This window comes from Leiobunum rupestre, chromosome 11, assembly GCF_980474605.1.
Source record: "Leiobunum rupestre chromosome 11, qqLeiRupe1.1.hap1, whole genome shotgun sequence".
Lineage (NCBI taxonomy): Eukaryota > Metazoa > Arthropoda > Arachnida > Opiliones > Sclerosomatidae > Leiobunum > Leiobunum rupestre.
This window is the reverse complement of record NC_143394.1, coordinates 30,707,332-30,725,651: the sequence shown is the minus strand read 5'-3', so window position 1 is coordinate 30,725,651 and position 18,320 is coordinate 30,707,332. Positions and strand designations below refer to the sequence as shown.

The window sequence follows — 18,320 nt, the reverse complement described above, 5'->3', positions numbered from 1 at the left end:
TTGTCAGCGCGTCTACAATCATTTCGCCCCGCATTGTTTAGAAGTAGCGCTATCTACAATGTGTTTTTTTCTTTATACTAAGACCACCCATGTAAGAGGGTACAGGAAGGATGTATATGTGAGGTTACAGCCATATACGACTGTAGAAATGTAGATGAGCTGAATACTATTTTCAAATATTGAAGATAAGATTAAAATATCGCAACGTTTAAAACTAGATGCATTAGCATACTGGCCGATTGACCCGGCCATAGTCATGGTCAATGTGGGCAGTAAGCTAAATAAACAGGACTTACAATTAAAAAACTTACCAGAAAATTGGAAAATATTAGAAAATTTCCAAAGTTTCAACTTTTTCCTTCTCGATATTTATCGTGGTTTTGATTCTTAAACGAATCGTACTTTCACCAAAGATAATATGAACGTCAACCGGGGGCTAAAAAATTAAAATTTATGAAATAAAGGTAGGTATTGTATCAAAATATATATGAAGATTAGTCCATAATTAAAAGGGATAATATATCTAAATCCTAAACAAATTTGAAGAAATTAAAAAACTTACTAATAACTCGTACCACCACACTCCCCCCTTTTCGGCTTTCCGTTGCTATGCAACGCGTTTTGAAATTTTTAATGTTTAGGCTTAGTTTCTCTTTTCGATATAATAGTCGCCAGCCAGATTTCCCGCACGGTACTGATGAGTTCCAAATAGAACGAAACCGGTCTACCGTTGGAATTTCTGGCTATTTTATTTAGTTTTTATGTAGTTTATTACTCGAAGATCTATTTGATCCGAGATTCGCTCGAAGACCTATCGGTACGAGTTATTAGTAAGTTTTTTAATTTCTTCAAATTTGTTTAGGATTTAGATATATTATCCCTTTTAATTATGGACTAATCTACTTTTTCGCGTATTTTATCAAAATATATATACTTGAAAACTTACTAAAATATATTAAATTTGACATAACTGCCTTGCGTGTAGTAAATAGCGTTTAGCCGCTTCCTGCCTGAAAAATTAGGTCCATAGTTAACATGGTAATTAACTACAGATAAAACCACGGCCAACTGTCATCAGAGTTGGCCATGATAGCCTATCAATTATTGATAGGAATATGGCAGCGACCGATGGAGGCTGATTTTTCGAAGGCCAGTTGTCGGAAGTGGGTAAACCCTTCGTTACAAATCCGTCAATCAGAAAGCTCTCAGAATTCGAATCTAGGGTACGGAGTTCTATATTATCTTAATATATGAGAGTCTAACAATGGAGTAGAATTTTGAAGGCCACATCTGTTCCCGTGTCAACTGAAATGTCAACCACGGGAGAACAATCCTCCCATTGTTCCGACCACAATTTTAAACCCATAGACTTCATACAATTGGTGATAATATCAAATGGCTCTCGAGGATAACCTTTCGGCTGTTCTGGCTGATTAGTAAGAATTTATTTTAAATAATCCTATCGATTGAACAAACTAAATTTTAAATCTATTAAAAATCGCAGGATACGTACGAGTTTCTGCTCGCTTAGGAATGGGTATGTACCCATTCCTAAGCGAGCAGAAACTCGTACGTATCTTTATAAAATGGTCGAAAATGTATTACAATATTTATATTTTCGCTTCTAGCCATGCCAATCAGTTCTTGGCTATGGAATGCGTGGGTGTCTGAGGGTCCGACATTCACTTCTGGGTGAACGGCAGAGTGGCGGACTTCGTTGTTGGATTGCCCATGCTACATCGACACGATTCCAGTGGAACTGTCATCAAAGAAGCCGATGGTGTTACCCACTCAAAGAAAGGTACGAGTTTCTGAGATTAATATTATCATAAGTAACGTAATACCAATAAATATGATTGTTTTAATACTAATTTTCTAAAGCAATCATTTTTCAACACTAACAGCAGTGTCCATGTTTTCACCTCGGGCATATTTTACCGCTGGGGGCTCTGTGCTAAACTATTCTTTGATTGCGCAATAACGGTGAAAATCAGTTCGGTGATAATTTGTTTATGGTCACACTTTATCTATTATGATACTTACCAAACAGGTGACAGAGTAGCGATTGAACCAGGAGTACTATGCGAGTTCTGCAAAGCAGGACGGTACAATATCTGTCAAGACCATTATTTCTGCGAAGAGGGATCACTCGTTGCAATGCAGGCCATAGATGGTTCTTATTAACTTTTCGTGTCTATTATTTCTGCATCACCCCCCGAATGACGGTAATTGGTGCCGATATTATTGGTTTTTATTACAAGTAAATATTTAAGAATTGGATTTCTGCCAGTACCAATTACAAAGTATCTGATTTTCCCAAGGTTACCAGACGAGTGGGAGTCTTATTAGAACCACAGCAACCACTCTCCGTAGGTGTTCACAGTTGTCAACGGACAGATGTCACAGTTGCCAACGAACAGAGGTCACAGTTGCCAACGAACAGAGGTCACAGTTGCCAACGAACAGAGGTCACAGTGGCCAACGAACAGAGGTCACAGTGGCCAACGAACAGAGGTCACAGTGGCCAACGAACAGAGGTCACAGTTGCCAACGAACAGAGGTCACAGTTGCCAACGAACAGAGGTCACAGTTGCCAACGGACAGAGGTCACAGTTGCCAACGAACAGAGGTCACAGTTGCCAACGAACAGAGGTCACAGTTGCCAACGAACAGAGGTCACAGTTGCCAACGAACAGAGGTCACAGTGGACAACGAACAGAGGTCACAGTTGCCAACGGACAGAGGTCACAGTTGCCAACGGACAGAGGTCACAGTTGCCAACGAACAGAGGTCACAGTGGCCAACGAACAGAGGTCACAGTTGCCAACGAACAGAGGTCACAGTTGCCAACGAACAGAGGTCACAGTTGCCAACGGACAGAGGTCACAGTTGCCAACGGACAGAGGTCACAGTTGCCAACGGACAGAGGTCACAGTTGCCAACGGACAGATGTCACAGTTGCCAACGGACAGATGTCACAGTTGCCAACGGACAGATGTCACAGTTGCCAACGAACAGAGGTCACAGTTGCCAACGAACAGAGGTCACAGTTGCCAACGAACAGAGGTCACAGTTGCCAACGAACAGAGGTCACAGTTGCCAACGAACAGAGGTCACAGTTGCCAACGAACAGAGGTCACAGTTTCCAACGGACAGAGGTCACAGTTTCCAACGGACAGAGGTCACAGTTGCCAACGAACAGAGGTCACAGTTGCCAACGAACAGAGGTCACAGTTGCCAACGAACAGAGGTCACAGTTGCCAACGAACAGAGGTCACAGTTGCCAACGAACAGAGGTCACAGTTGCCAACGAACAGAGGTCACAGTTGCCAACGAACAGAGGTCACAGTTGCCAACGAACAGAGGTCACAGTTGCCAACGAACAGAGGTCACAGTTGCCAACGGACAGAGGTCACAGTTGCCAACGGACAGAGGTCACAGTTGCCAACGGACAGAGGTCACAGTTGCCAACGGACAGAGGTCACAGTTGCCAACGGACAGAGGTCACAGTTGTCAACGGACAGATGTCACAGTTGTCAACGGACAGATGTCACAGTTGTCAACGGACAGATGTCACAGTTGTCAACGGACAGATGTCACAGTTGTCAACGGACAGATGTCACAGTTGTCAACGGACAGATGTCACAGTTGTCAACGGACAGATGTCACAGTTGTCAACGGACAGATGTCACAGTTGTCAACGGACAGATGTCACAGTTGTCAACGGACAGATGTCACAGTTGTCAACGGACAGATGTCACAGTACAAAACGGGCGCTGATGGGGCCATCAAAGTCATCATCAACTGTTGATCCAAAAAATAAACATTTAAGTCCGAGTAGATACATGAAACCTCCCACAAAACTTGTAGCTTAAGAACAAATTGTACATACCATTTTGCCGTCACACATTTTACCTAAAGATTTGATACTTCATAAATATATTACGGTGTTAAATCTTTCTCGGATTAGGTTATATAGATAAACTACGAAAGTAACTACTACTGAGGGGTGAACCGTTCTGGGAATCGTCGGATTAAAGCCTATATATATTAATAGTTAAACGAGACAGGTGTTCCAAGAAAGATTCAGGAGATTATCTACACTAAGTCTGTGACTTTTTAGCTGGTTAACGACCAGCATCAACCCGTAAAATAGTTTGGAAGCATCACGTTCCCTGAAGGTTCATGCTTTAGTCTAAAGGCAATAAAGTAAATCAAATTAAATAGATCTTTATGGAAAATATATCCACATAACAGTTCTTTGTTCTAGACTATGTACGTTGTAAGAAAAATGACCTAATCGAACCATTTGAAACAGCCTGTATAAATTAATTTTTATACCAAGACCACCCATGTAAGATAAATCAAACAGAATATATGCATGTATTTACAATGAACCTAACCATAAAAGGAGGAGGAACCAAATGTGTATAGTCGGAGAGTTTACTACCACAAAATATAAACTAAGATAAGTTTATCTCAACCATTAAAATGATTTGCATGGGTAGATTGCCTTTTTGACGCCACTGGATACTCCAATTGACCAATGACCAACGTTTCATAAAGACTTAGACTATAATTTGTGTAATTAGATAATCAAAGAGAATCGTCTGAAATCTCTTTTATCACTCAATATTTATCGCGTTTTGTGTCCTAATCGAATCGTACGAGTTCTAACAATCCAGGAAGCCCCTAGAATTTTCAAGGTCTCGTCTATTCCCGTATCAGCTGAAATATAACCGTCAGTCTCGGGAAGACATTCGTTTCATTTATCCGACCACAGTACAGCAGAAATCGGTGATATTTCTCATTTCAGCCCGCAATGGCTCACGCGGATAACCTGTCAGCTGTTTTGGTCTCCAAGGGTGAACTTCGATTAGTAAGAACTTTAAATAAATGATCATATATCAATTAAAATTAAGTCTATTTAAATTTGCAGGAAACTAGACCTATTCCTAAACCTGCAAAAAATCGTACGTATCTGTATAAAGATGATGGAAAATTAATTAAAATGTTTTTATTGGTATAATAGAGGTTCTTCTGGCCGTGGAATGCGTGGGTATCTGCGGATCAGACATTCACTTCTGGGTGAACGGCAGAGTTGCGGACTTCGTAGTTAGGAAGCCCATGGTACTTGGGCACGAGTCCAGTGGAACTGTCATCGAGGTAGGCGAGGGTGTTACCCACTTGAAGGAAGGTACGGAGTTTCTAAGAATAATTAATAATTTATGGTATTTTCAACGGAGGAGTTTATCAGTAATTTAAAATCAAACAGGTGACAGAGTGGCGATCGAGCCAGGAATGTCATGCAAATTTTGTGAATCTTGTAAATCAGGACGGTACAATCTCTGTGAGGAAGTTTCAAACGCCACCAATCCTGATGACGGCAGTCTGTGTCGGTACTACGTCCACACCGCTGATTTTTGTTACAAGTAAATACTCGCGCGTTAGATTTTCGCAAGTAACGAATACTAACACTAATTTTCCAAAGGTTACCTGAGGAAATCTCGTTCGAAGAGGGTGCTTTATTAGAACCACTTGCCGTAGGTATTCACAGTTGTCAACGAGCAGGTGTCACTGTTGGAAGTAAAGTTCTGATTTGCGGGGCTGGTGAGTTACGTTATTTATATTTGACGTTGCGCGAAACGTTTACGCTAAAATATTTCGTAACAACAGGGGCTATTGGACTAGTAAATTTGCTGGTGGCCAAATCCATGGGTGCCACGTCCGTGTGTATCACGGATATGGTGGAAAGCAGACTAAAAGTGGCCAAAGAGCTAGGAGCTGACCACACAGTGTTGGTTCGTGGACGCGAGCAAAAAGACGTCATAGATGACATAGTCAAAGCTCTGGGCGAACGACCCAACATTACTATCGAATGCAGTGGTGCCGAGCCCAGTATAACCCTGGCTATATTGGTATTATTTTGTTTAAATTAGCATTTAGAACTAACATTGTCTCTAACCAGCGTTGGAATTACAGACTACGAAGTCTGGAGGGACTGTAGTCATTGTCGGAATGGGTTCTTCAATTATGACTATACCTATCACAAACGCCCTGGTAAGAGAAGTGGATATCAGAGGCATCTTTCGTTACACTAATTGGTCAGTTAAGAGGATAGCAATTACATTTCGAAGATTTCTAAAGAAATTTATTTCGTGCAGTTATCCAAAGGCTCTGTCGCTGATCGCTAGTAAGAAGATTGACGTAAGACCACTGGTGACTCATCGTTACGAATTGGAGGATACGTTGAAGGCTTTCGAAATGTCCAAAACGGGCGCTGATGGGGCTATCAAAGTCATCATCAACTGTCGTTCTAAAAAATAAACACCAACAAGACATATAAAAGCTAAAAATCTCGTTTAAAATTTTAACATCAATTTTTGCACCGTTTTCATGTATAATAAAATGTAGTTCCACATTTTAACTAAAAAATGAAGTCGTTGCTTCTTTCTCGGGACTTGATAATAGGTAAGCGCCCAACTAGCACCTGCTGAGTGGTTAAATATTCTAGAAATCGCCGGATTAAAGCTGACATATTGTTATACTTTGATAGAGGTCCGCGGGATCGTTTAGGTCTTAACGCTTCTTAAGACTATTGCGTTTTTAGCTGGATAACGACCAACATCAATACGGAAAATAGATTGGAAGCATTAAGAGAGTAGACCATCGTACCATTATCACACTAAACCGCATACGTTTCGCAAAGTTTCGTTTTTTTGCTTAAAGCCTTAATTCCAAACAAATTAAAGAGTTCTCTATTGAAACATATATTGCAGAAATTTCGTGATGCTAGATTATTCATTTATTTTTTCGTGCCTTTCTTTACCCTCTTTATTGCCCCCTCACTCATCCGCCAATACTTCCGCCCATCGGAGGGTGGTCTAGGCTCCGGTCCTTGGTTGGATGAAACGGAGTATGGCGGTTAAAGGAGGAAAGCTAAATTTGTACGCGTCCTGCAAAAGAATCGAGTAATTTGAAACATCATGTAAAAACGTTTTTTTTAATACAAAGACCGTGTTTTGGTGTCTGAGGCCTCTGGCTGACACCATTTGTTCGTTTTTAAAAAAAAATAAAAAATAAAAATACAAAGGCCACCCTTGTAAAACGGATCAGGCAGGATCTCATAAGTATGCTATAAATTTATGCGTTCAGCAACGCTCATCAAAAACATCGATGAGTAATCGATGCCAACATTTTGTTACTGTACGGTGTTTCGCGTTTCCGATTTGACGTCGATATGCTCATCAAAAAAACCATCTCTGATGTTTTGACGTCAAACGCGTCGGTGTTTACAGTTTAGCTGGCGGAGGGGTATCACAACCAATATATATCCACGGTCACACATAATTGTATTTACACTTATTTGTTACTTATAGTCATACTTTGAAAGCATCGAAGATTCCTTTGGTCAGTGTCACTCTTATTTTTTACTTCTGATCACACTTATTTGTTACTACTAGTCAGCCGTTGAGTGTCACACTTATTTCTTCTGGTTATACGACAAAGACTAGTTCGATCAGTGTCATACTTAATTTTTACTTCTGGTCATACGTTGAAAGCGCGGCGCACTCTGAACGGCCTTGAAAAACGCCAGAGGGAAACGGGCGCGTAAACCTCTATAAACACGCGGATTTACAATGTTGGAAATTGCGGGGGTCCGTATACGCTGGACAAAAAACCTTACTTAGAATTAAAATTAAGGAACGTATTTGCAACTATAGGTTATATGTAAACTACAGTTATTCAAAAATATAACTTTCATGAAAATCGGACTTAAATTAAGGAACTGTATGTAGATTTTTAGGCCAAAATATAAAACCATGAAAATTGGGGCCCGTAAAGGACATGGCACACTTTCAATGGGATTTGGCTTTCTACGGATTTCCGTGAAATTGCAATTTATTGTTAAGCTTAATTAAAGGAGCAAAATTGTCCACGGGCACTTTTCCCTAGCGCCAACGGATTTTCCAGTATCAACGATTAAAGTTTGGTCACTTGTAGTTGGGTCCGGGATTTACCATACCATTGTTTATAGTTTTGAAACTAATCAACCTTTAGCACGCTTAAAGTTGCGCAGTTGGTAAACGCGTTATCGATGGTCCTACAGAGACCCGGGTTCGAATCTCATTCATAAAATCCATTACGTGCGTAAGTACTTCCTTAATGAACTAAATACCAAAGAGATGCAAATCCGCCTAATTTATCCACAGATATTGTCCGTCCGTCAGTCACAAATCAGAAATGTTTTACAATTCCATAAATTATGACAATATAATTGACCAATTTGTTGAACCAAAAGTTTAAATGAATTATTTTAAAGTTTAAATTTTTTATTATTTATATTATTTTTATAATGATTACAAGTTTCAATACGTAGGTTTAGTATACTATTTTAACGTATTTTTATATATCATATAGTAAGATTAAAATTGTTGAAATTATTTAAAAAAAATGTATATTAAAGTATTACTACTATTATTCATACCTATACCCAGAAAACAAAAATATAAGGGCCCAGTTTGAAGACCATGCCTATGGCCCGGAAATCTACTAACACGGCCCTGTAGATGAGAAACGGATGTTAATAAAACGGAATTTGATTTCCTGTCGCGTATCTGGCTTTAACCTAGGAGCAATAAACACAACACCCCACACAAGGAGATCGCAACCCCTCAAAAGTCGTGCATTTTCTTGCGTACAGTTTTCATTGGCTAGACGCTTTAGCGCCTGCTGCCTTCGGAAGAGGGAAATTCAGAAATTTACTTCCCCTTTCCGTAAAACGTGCAGCGTAAAGGTTCGTCCAATGAAATTTGTACACAACACTGCGTTAGCGTGTTTAAAGGCTAGCTGCGTTCTCCTTGTGTTTGTTTAGCCTCGATCGCTATCACGAGATTTCGTTTCCATGGTAACTTTTTCAATAGCGCAATTAATACAGAATTTCGCATTTACGGTCCACTAATTGTATGCTTCGTGTGAAACAAGCTCCATTATAATTTTTCTATGGAAATATTATACAGCTCTAGGCATACTTACGAGTATTTATGTTACTTAATATAACATAATGTATGCGTGTAGTTAGAATAGTCTAAGGCCGCGTTCAGTAACAGCAAACGGTTGGACCGTTGGATGCGCATTCGCTACTGTACGACTTTTTTCACTTCCGGCATTGACGTCACGTTTGCAAACGGAGCGTCAACGAAATAAGCGGCTGGAAGAGCCGCTTATTTTGTTGATAAACGCAATCGTGACGTCACAGCACGCGGGAAGGCTAGTTGCAGACGACACGACAGACGATATTTTATAAAATTTACAACAATCGTAAAAAAGCGTTCAACAGACGTGGCGTCACGATTGCAAACGGAGATCAACGGTTAATTAACAATTTCCCCTCCGTTGAGCGTCACTGAACTGTCTGAACGCGCCTAAATCATAAAGGCCAATAACGCGAGGTAAGAAATGCATATAGTCAGACTGAATTTGAGCCCCATTAGCATAATGAACCATAGACGCGACTTAAGCTTACAATTGGCCATTGGCCAACATTTTGTCAAGGACTTAGCTCAAAATTAGACAATCGAAGAAAACCGTCCAAGATCTCAACCTTTTATCGCTCGATATTTATCGTGTTTTCAGTCTGAAGCGAATCGTACGAGCTTTTTTACACAAACGCAATCTGTTTGTTACAGTCCGGGGGGCCCCTCCATTTTCAAGGGCGCATCGGCTGCCGTATCAGCTGGAATATAACCGCTCGGCTCCGGCGAACCTCGTCTCATTTTCCCCACAACAGTGTAGCAGCTGCCGCTTTGAGGATCACAACGTTAAATCCAAATTGCTATTTCTAACTTACAAGTACTATGGGTCTCGCGGATAATCTGACTGCTGTTCTGGTCTCTAAGGGTGACCTTCGATTAGTAAGAATTTCGTTTAAATTATCCTATCAATTGAACTAACTAAACTTTAAATCTATTAAAAATCGTAGGAAAATAGGCCCGTTCCAAAGCCAGCTAAAAATCGTACGTATCTGTATAAAGTAGGTCGGAAATGAGTTTTAAAACATTTTATGGTCATAGAGGTCCTACTGGCTATGGAATGCGTGGGTATCTGTGGATCCGACGTTCACTACTGGGTCAGCGGCGGGATTGGAGATTTCATTGTTAGGAAGCCCATGGTACTTGGACACGAGTCCAGTGGAACCGTCATCGAACTAGGCGAGGGTGTTACCCACTTGAAGAAAGGTACGAGTTTCTGGCATTAATATTATTATAAGTAACATGACTAACAAGGTAAGGAATTTTCCATTTTGTGTTGTCAAAAACATTTTCGGTTGCCATGGCAAAACTAATGCCCGTTGAAACTTTTCCTTTTCGGAATTTTCATGATTCATTAAGGCCTACTTAACCCCCGAGTTTGAACAAAATCGGTGTGTTACACCTCCGGTAGTCTCCGTGTAAGTGTGACACTACCTATTCTGTTTCGCGAATGATCATGTAAATCATTTCGTGCCTAAGTACTAAGAACTTTCCGCAAGATGGTCAGGTAACGGAGCCCGTAAAATTGCAGCGCATTTGAAGGATCAATCAAATCTTCAGAAAATCGGAACTTCATACTGATTATTATAAACTGTAAAGCCCGCATTTGCATCCGCAAATGTAGGCTTTGTCCCTAACAGCCTTTCCCTTTACTTCAGAGAGTTATCTCGTTGTTTTGGGCCATCGCTGCTGGGGAAGGTAGGGATGACTCATCCGCGCTCGCGTCGTCCACCATCGGAATTCTCCGAAAGTTGCGACTTGTGACCCGAAGGGATAAGAGCGGGGTAAAGTTACAGGTGACGCTTACTATGAGTCCACAAAGATTTCTTGGCGGGCTTTCTTCTCCAGCCAATTAGGTTGGAGACCGGTAGCGTCATCCGAGGGGCCTGCTATATAATGGACGTCGGGACACTGGAGTATCCCTCTTGGTTACGGAGTGCGACCTAACCAGTTACATCTTTTATATTCTCTCTTCTAGAGAATTTACTTAGTAGCCATGCTTTGTAACATTTGGTAACTATTTATATATTATTAATTAATTAATAGTATTTTACAGTTTGACTCTCGTACATTTCTTATACATAAGCCGACAATTTCCAGGCTTCACAAAACAATAACTTGGTTTCTGCAGGTAGTTGTTTAGAATTTTATATCTAAATGCGTTTTTACTCTTATTTATCGCCAGCACACTAGCCTGCAGTGGCGGATACATATGGGGGGGGGCGCGCGCCCCCCCTTGACGCTTAAGCTTTGGACGTGACTTGATGATTATTATGACAACCATGGACCAATTAATAGTTTTGCTTAGAGACGATTTTCTTCCTTTGAAAAGAAAAATACCTTTTCCCCTCGCCACCTAGCGGCAAGTCGCGGCAATCGGAAATGATGATACAAACAAACCCTCGCGGTTTACGGCACGTGTTTCTCTATATTATAAATTAAATGTTAATTATGAAAAAGGCAACAATTAGAATACTGTCACACCGCGTAGTTTAGCCGAAAGACCATAGATGGCGCGACATCCAATTTCCGTTTGTATCAAAAATGGGGTTGAAATTCGCCAAATTCGAAACATTCGGAAGCCACCGCGTGTGCATAGGAATATTACTGGAGAAAATCGTCCCTAAGCAAAGCTATTAATTTTTCCATGTGACAAAACCATACAGTGGCGTAACTAGGAACTTCGCCCCCCCCCGCGAAAAACGACTCGGGGGGCCCTTTTAAATACCACCGATTTTAGGGGCGCTATTTACGCCACTGAAACCATAGCTCAAGATGTCTTTTAGCCCCCCCCCCCCCCCACTGTATCCGCCACTGATAGCCTGAACGAAGGGATTAAGATATGACGAGTTCCCGTTCCGACTTTTCCGATTACGCAATTACTACCCGGCCACCTGTTTAAGGCATAAAAAGTCGCTTTAGCCTAAGGTGGTGCCTTTCGTGCCTAGCTGATTATATATCTTATCTTTTAACCGAAATTGTTCAGTTTCATATTTTTTTCTATGTTACTTATGATGTTTTAATAATAATAATAATAATCAGCTAGGCTAATACCCACGGCACCACCCTAGGCCTAAGTCATCAAGCGACTTTTGAAGCCTTTTAATTCAGGTGGCCGGGTTACACTGCGTAGGAGGGTGGTGGCAAGCCCTGCATGCCACGTGATCGAGCCAACAGCTCCCTACACTAACTATTACCGTTAACCTCAACAAGTTTTTATGGAAGTTTTCAGTGAAGAGATTAACCGCAATTTCAAACCAAACAGGTGACAGAGTAGCTGTTGAACCAGGAGTACCATGCAGATTTTGTGAGTTCTGCAAAGCAGGACGGTACAATCTCTGTCAGGACATTTTCTTCTGCGCCACTCCTCCAGATGACGGCAATCTGTGTCGATATTACGTCCACGCCGCAGATTTTTGTTACAAGTAAATAATTATACATTAGATTTTTTCAAGTACCGAATATGAATTATCTGATTTTCGCAAGGTTACCCGACAATGTCTCTTTCGAAGAGGGGGCCTTATTAGAACCACTATCCGTAGGTGTTCACAGTTGTCAACGAGCGGGTGTCACCGTTGGAAGTAAAGTTCTGATCTGTGGAGCGGGTGCGTTACATAATTTCCATTTAACGTTGTTGGGAAAGCGTTACCCTAACATATTTGATTACTACAGGGCCTATTGGACTAGTTAATTTACTGGTGGCCAAAGCCATGGGTGCCACGTCAGTTTGTATCACGGATATGGTAGACAGCAGACTAAAAGTGGCCAAAGAGCTAGGAGCTGACCACACGGTGTTGGTTCGTGGACGCGAACAAAAAGACGTCATAGATGACATAGTCCAAGCTCTGGGCGAACGACCCAACATTACTATCGAATGCAGTGGTGCTGAGCCCAGTGTAATCCTGGCTATATTGGTATAATTTTGTTTAAATTAGCATTGAGGAATAACATTGTCTCTAACCCAGCGTTGGAATTGCAGACTACGAAGTCTGGAGGGACTGTAGTCATAGTCGGAATGGGCTCTTCATTGGTTACGATACCAATCACAAACGCCCTGGTAAGAGAAGTGGATATCAGAGGCATCTTTCGTTACGCTAATTGGTCAGTCACGTGGATAACAATTACTTTTCGAAGATTTCTAAAGAAATTTCTTCGGTACAGTTATCCAAAAGCTCTGTCGCTGATCGCTAGTAAGAAGATTGACGTAAGACCACTTGTGACTCATCGTTACGAATTGGAGGATACGTTGAAGGCTTTCGAAACGTCCAAAACGGGCGCTGATGGGGCTATCAAAGTCATCATCAACTGTCGTTCTAAAAAATAAACATCAACAAGACTAAAGAAAGAGTTGGAAGATACATACAAACCTAAAGAGTTCTGCTAAAATTTACAACTTCGATAAATTGTACTATTTTTGCGTCAATTTCATATACATAATGTAGTTCCACATTTTTAACTAAAAAATTGATACTTTATAAAATATTACGTGGTGAAATCTTTCTCGGGACTTAAAGTGATAGCTAGCGCCTACTGAGGGGGTTAAGAATTCTGGGAATCACCGGATTAAAGACCATATATCATTTTTACTTTCTATGGAATGTCTTGATAGTTTTGTTAATAGTTACACGAGACAGGGGTCCCAAGAGAGGTCCGAGGGATCGTCTACCTGTTCCAAGGTTAGGACGAAAGTAACCTTGAAAAGTGTGTTAAACCTAATCGCAACACCTTTACTTTCTTCGGTTAAAGACCACCAACAACCATCAACCGGATAATGGTATTCCTGTTCTTCGCCTTTCTTAACCTCTGGTCTAGAAAGGATCTTTACGACCAATTTATGTATCTCAATAATTAAGAAATACCCTTTTAAAATTGTTCGTATATTTTAATGAACTAATTAAGTGAGGTGTTATTAGAGAGTTATCCCACTTTCACCACAATCATATGTCTACCGAGTCGGGATTATTCGAAGGGACTACTTGATTTTTTGGTGGGGAAAAACCGGACCCCTTAACCATCTCCTGAATTTATGATGCTCTATCTCCAAAGCGTCTTTTTGCTTTTTATCTCGATGTTTGTTGGTCTAGGTTCGGCCTATCAGCATATTTTTAAACGTAACCCCTTCTTTTAAGATCGTGATAAGAATTTTTAAAAAGAGTGAAAAGTAGACAAACTTAAAGATGCAATTTTCTGAGGTTTTTCACTTCCCTTCCATGTGTATCGATAATTTGTTTTAAAGTAGGCCTAACTAATAAAATATTCGCCAGAAGAATAGTTTTAAGCAAAATCTACTCAGTATAAAAAATATTTATTATACTCATATTTAAATTCCAATAAAAATAGTTTTAACAATAAAAATATTATATATTATATAACATTATGTATTGTATATATTATATAATATAATATTACGTTATGTATTGTATATATTATATAATATAATATTACGTTATGTATTGTATATATTATATAATATAATATTACGTTATGTATTGTATATATTATATAATATTACGTTAAGTATTGCATATATTATATAATATTACGTTATGTATTGTTTTTATTATATAATATTGCGTTATGTATTGTATATATTATATATTACGTTATATATTGTATATATTATATATATTATATATTATATTGCATTATATATTGTTGATATATGTTATATTATATTACATTATATATTGATTTATATTATATTAAATTATATATTTTGATATTATATATTAGTTTTTTTTGTTTTTTTTATAAATGAATAATATTATATATTATATTACATATTATATGTTGTATAGTTAACATATATAATATATATCATCTATAATATAAATTTATAAAATATTAATTAAAAATGAAATACGGTAGCCCATATCCCCATAACACAAAACGAATTAAAAAAGTATTTAAAAAAATCCCTTTAATTTGAGAAAAAGAAACAAAATACCCAATGGGCCATTAAAAATTCATAAAATTCGAGACAAAACCGTGATACGCGACGTAATAATAGCTCAACTCTATCCTGGCGAAAAATTCCAACATTAAATAATTGTTGGAACGATAGCATCATTTTTAAACAGGGCGTTGGTACCAGGGCTTAATTTTTAATTCACGTGCCAACACCGCTGTATCCGAGTCCTCTCCCCCCTTCTCTGTCGAAATCAGTTCCCCCTCCGATACACTAAAAGGGTCTTGATTTAATTTACGAAAAATAAAATAGAAAAAAAAAACAGTTTAGCTATGTCTTAAGTTGTCTGGAAAAATATTCCGCTTCGGTCGAGATACGGAGGTATTTCAAGGTTATAATAGGTACTTTTATATAGAAACCTTCCCAAGGTTGGCCGCGTGTTTCCGCCCCCCCCCCCTCCCCGTTGCACCGATTAAAAATATCTATATTCCCTTGTGGATTATAGAACTCGAGGCGATATTATTATAAATGCGTAAAGGCTCGCAAATGACACGAACGACAAATTTAGATTTTATTAAAAAATAACGGCTATACGTAACACACCCATTTCTGCTTAGAGTACCTCTAGTTCGGTCACGCCATTAGCGGCAAACGTTTCTTCTTGGGTTCCCATTAAGTGTGAATGGAAATATATGGGTATCTTGTTATATTTACCGATAATGTACAATGATGAAGAATTAGCTAATTTAAAAATTATGTATTATCTACAGGTTATGCAAAAATTTGAAGGAGTTGCAGGGGGTGAGTTGAGAAGTATGCCGGTTTTTACCTCATTTTCCTACGATTAATTAAAAGAGCGCCAGAGAGCTTCAAAATGTGGCCTACTAGCCCCTGGAAGTTGGCTACGTCTTAAAGGAAGCATAACCCTATCCGTCTAATACGTCCCAGACTGTTGACGGAAACGTGAACATCCCTGCTAGTGTTATATTCCCTTTAAGGATTTTGTGGGCACAATGTATTTGACAACTTTTTAAGTATTTGCGTTACTTTCGGGAAACTGACATAAATTTCTATTTCTGGGTATGAAATCCACAAATCTATTTCTATTGATCAAATAAAATGTATTTTAAAAGACTTGAGATCTTTTGGTCGAATTCCAAACGATCGAAGATTTGATCGATATTCAAATCTAAATGAAAAAAAATCAAAGTTCCAAAAATCGACAAATCTATACAAGCCGTTGTTTTTTGAATTTTTAAACTTAAACACTTATCTTAACTCGTTGGTTGTTCAATGAACCTATAAATTTAGACTAATTACTTTCCTTTGCTAACTATACCGATTGCTTCTAGGTTCGAAAAGTAGCAAAATGTTTTACGAGAAATCTACCAAAAATATACCGACTTCAGGGGCGTAGCAACATTTAGGCGCCATGGGGGTCAATTTGACTTTTTGAAGGATTGCCTTTTAGTAATGTGGGGAATAAATTTTAACTGCTAATCCCTAGTTTACAGTGTAGTGTAGGACACTTATGTAGAGATAAATAAGTTTATAATTTTGAAAATAACAAAGTATACAGTTTTCGTATTAGAGGAAACGAATAATTCCCGCTTAACTTAACTTTCTGAGAAATTAGCAATCTTCTTCTTCTCTAGAATGTTTTCGACGACTTTTTTTCGAATCCAAATTCTATAAATTTAAAACACGAAATTAATGCTTTAAAATCTTTCTAATATTTTTAACATGCAAAGAACCTTTTTATTTGATATTTAAAGGGGAACGGCCAAGCTTTTCCCAATATGGCCTTATATCCGTATCAAAAGATTATCAAGACGTTCAATATACTAACACGTACCTTTTTTTGTCTTGAAAAAATAGCTTTTGACCCAACATTGCTTATGCGGTCGAAGGTGGTGCCTTGGGTATTAGCTCTATTTAAAAAAAAAAAGTTGAAACGAAAAATAACGCCAGGTGTTTGGGTTGGAATTTTCGCCGCCATCTTAGGGGCTGCCGCCAGCGCCCCTAACACCGTATGAGCGATTTGCGCACTATCCTAACTTTTAAAATCGCGCAATTTAGGCTTAGGTCTCGTATAACTGGAACGCGCCGCGCGTGCAAAACAATTTTTCGCGTCTTCAGCAGCCCGTGCTTTTACGTTGTTTTTCTGTCTCACCGACTTCCCACCAGGTGTCGCTGCGGACGCGCGCTTTACGATTTCCCGATATTTCTTTATTTTATTAAAAATTAACCACTCAATATTTTTAGATGCGCCATAAATTTTAGTTTTTAACGGGCTATAGGGCTATCTAACTGGTTAAAGCTTGACCGTTCCCCTTTAATAAAAGCACGTATATAATAATAATTGTCAGTTAATGTTCATCGATGAAATATTTGTCGATTTACTGGTTGAATTCTGATATTTTCTTCAAATGCCAATAGAATAATACACATTTGTTTGACCCGATTGGTTTAACCGGTCTGGTCAAAAAATTCGGGATACTTCGCGCATTATTTTAATGTTTAACATTTCTCTTTCTAATAATGTGAAACCGCAAACGAGGGTTCGAATTCTCGCTTTTTCTTTGTTACAGCTCGATAGTTCTTAATCAGCAAAAAGATAAGGCTGACAATATGAGGGATAACTGCGAATGATCCACTTTGCTCATTTTAAGAAATAAAATTTAAAAGGAAGAGAGGGAACGCCGCTGGAAATAATGACTAGATTCTGAGATTCGAACGTGGCATTGTTTCGACCCCTTTCCCGACTTTCAATTCGAATGTTTTTCACCCCTTTCACGGCAGACGTCCCTACCCCGGGCCAAGAACGCAAAACCACGCGGAACAAGTCAGCCAAGGCCGTAATAATAGTTCCACATCGGGCATGTAGATATTTGGGCATATTGAAATTAAACATACCATTGTAAAAATGAAACGGAATATAAAAGTCAATCGGATAAAAAAATATAAGCGTGCGTAATGTTTTTTAAATGGGGGCCGTTGCGCCCCCTGTTAACGTGACAGAGCTGAAACGTGCACACAGTGTAGAGGTATAGCAGTTACTATATATTAAGGGAATTTAAAAGTCAGGCGGATCCCAAATTAAAAGACTGCGTATTTTTTTAAAAAGTGTTTAAGGGGGGTCGGATGAAAATGGCTGACAAATCACCGCTAACTACTTTTAACCAGCGACACATAGTTTGGCGGGTAGAGGAAACCCTATTATGTATATCGTACAAAAATGGTATTGATATGTTTACTGGATAAAAAGATATGGAAAGTGTTGCGTATGGGGACGACAACAACCACATCAACACTTCACATCTATCTGGTGAAACCAATATTTCCACTCTATATATATACATACATATATAACTTTAATA

The 18,320-nt window shown here is 39.0% G+C and overlaps 2 protein-coding genes and 2 long non-coding RNA genes across 7 annotated transcripts; 3 read left to right on the top strand and 1 right to left on the bottom strand.

Moving 5' to 3' along the window:
* Window positions 1-280: 280 nt before the first annotated feature.
* Window positions 281-2,597, bottom strand: LOC149922236 (uncharacterized). 2 transcript variants are annotated; one of them, XR_016477252.1, is made up of 4 exons: window positions 2,044-2,597; window positions 1,606-1,811; window positions 947-1,010; window positions 281-436 (listed from the first exon to the last, which is right to left on the bottom strand). It is a non-coding gene; the product is annotated as an uncharacterized LOC149922236 (long non-coding RNA). The 2 variants fall into 2 exon arrangements; XR_016477251.1 differs by having other exon boundaries at window positions 1,606-2,597.
* Window positions 983-2,556, top strand: LOC149922237 (uncharacterized). Of its 3 annotated transcripts, XR_016477249.1 has the most exons (6): window positions 983-1,223; window positions 1,274-1,436; window positions 1,629-1,801; window positions 1,905-1,983; window positions 2,051-2,260; window positions 2,322-2,555. It is a non-coding gene; the product is annotated as an uncharacterized LOC149922237 (long non-coding RNA). The 3 variants fall into 3 exon arrangements; XR_016477250.1 differs by having other exon boundaries at window positions 983-1,436; window positions 1,882-1,983; window positions 2,322-2,556; XR_016477248.1 differs by having other exon boundaries at window positions 983-1,436; window positions 2,322-2,554.
* A 2,079-nt stretch (window positions 2,598-4,676) lies between the features above and the next one.
* Window positions 4,677-6,439, top strand: LOC149922235 (sorbitol dehydrogenase-like). Its single transcript, XM_090163242.1, has 8 exons — window positions 4,677-4,879; window positions 4,940-4,973; window positions 5,033-5,197; window positions 5,276-5,432; window positions 5,492-5,610; window positions 5,677-5,918; window positions 5,983-6,104; window positions 6,165-6,439. Exons 1-8 carry the CDS (start codon window positions 4,823-4,825, stop codon window positions 6,325-6,327), a joined length of 1,059 nt encoding a protein of 352 aa, XP_090019368.1. The 5' UTR covers window positions 4,677-4,822; the 3' UTR covers window positions 6,328-6,439.
* A 3,266-nt stretch (window positions 6,440-9,705) lies between these two features.
* On the top strand, window positions 9,706-13,514 carry LOC149922234 (sorbitol dehydrogenase-like). The gene is made up of 8 exons (XM_090162615.1): window positions 9,706-9,914; window positions 9,983-10,016; window positions 10,074-10,238; window positions 12,298-12,457; window positions 12,519-12,637; window positions 12,705-12,946; window positions 13,012-13,133; window positions 13,194-13,514. Exons 1-8 carry the CDS (start codon window positions 9,858-9,860, stop codon window positions 13,354-13,356), a joined length of 1,062 nt encoding a protein of 353 aa, XP_090018741.1. The 5' UTR covers window positions 9,706-9,857; the 3' UTR covers window positions 13,357-13,514.
* Window positions 13,515-18,320: the final 4,806 nt, after the last annotated feature.

What these genes read in the sequence shown, in the direction of transcription:
- LOC149922234 (XM_090162615.1), top strand. Translation starts at nt 9,858, where the DNA reads ATGGGTCTCGCGGATAATCTGACTGCTGTTCTGGTCTCTAAGGGTGAC. An exon ending in GCCGCAGATTTTTGTTACAA is followed by an intron (nt 12,458 to 12,518) that starts GTAAATAATTAT and finishes GATTTTCGCAAG; the next exon opens with GTTACCCGACAATGTCTCTT. An exon ending in AGTTCTGATCTGTGGAGCGG is followed by an intron (nt 12,638 to 12,704) that starts GTGCGTTACATA and finishes TGATTACTACAG; the next exon opens with GGCCTATTGGACTAGTTAAT.
- LOC149922235 (XM_090163242.1), top strand. Translation starts at nt 4,823, where the DNA reads ATGGCTCACGCGGATAACCTGTCAGCTGTTTTGGTCTCCAAGGGTGAA. An exon ending in AGTTCTGATTTGCGGGGCTG is followed by an intron (nt 5,611 to 5,676) that starts GTGAGTTACGTT and finishes TCGTAACAACAG; the next exon opens with GGGCTATTGGACTAGTAAAT. An exon ending in ATCTTTCGTTACACTAATTG is followed by an intron (nt 6,105 to 6,164) that starts GTCAGTTAAGAG and finishes TATTTCGTGCAG; the next exon opens with TTATCCAAAGGCTCTGTCGC.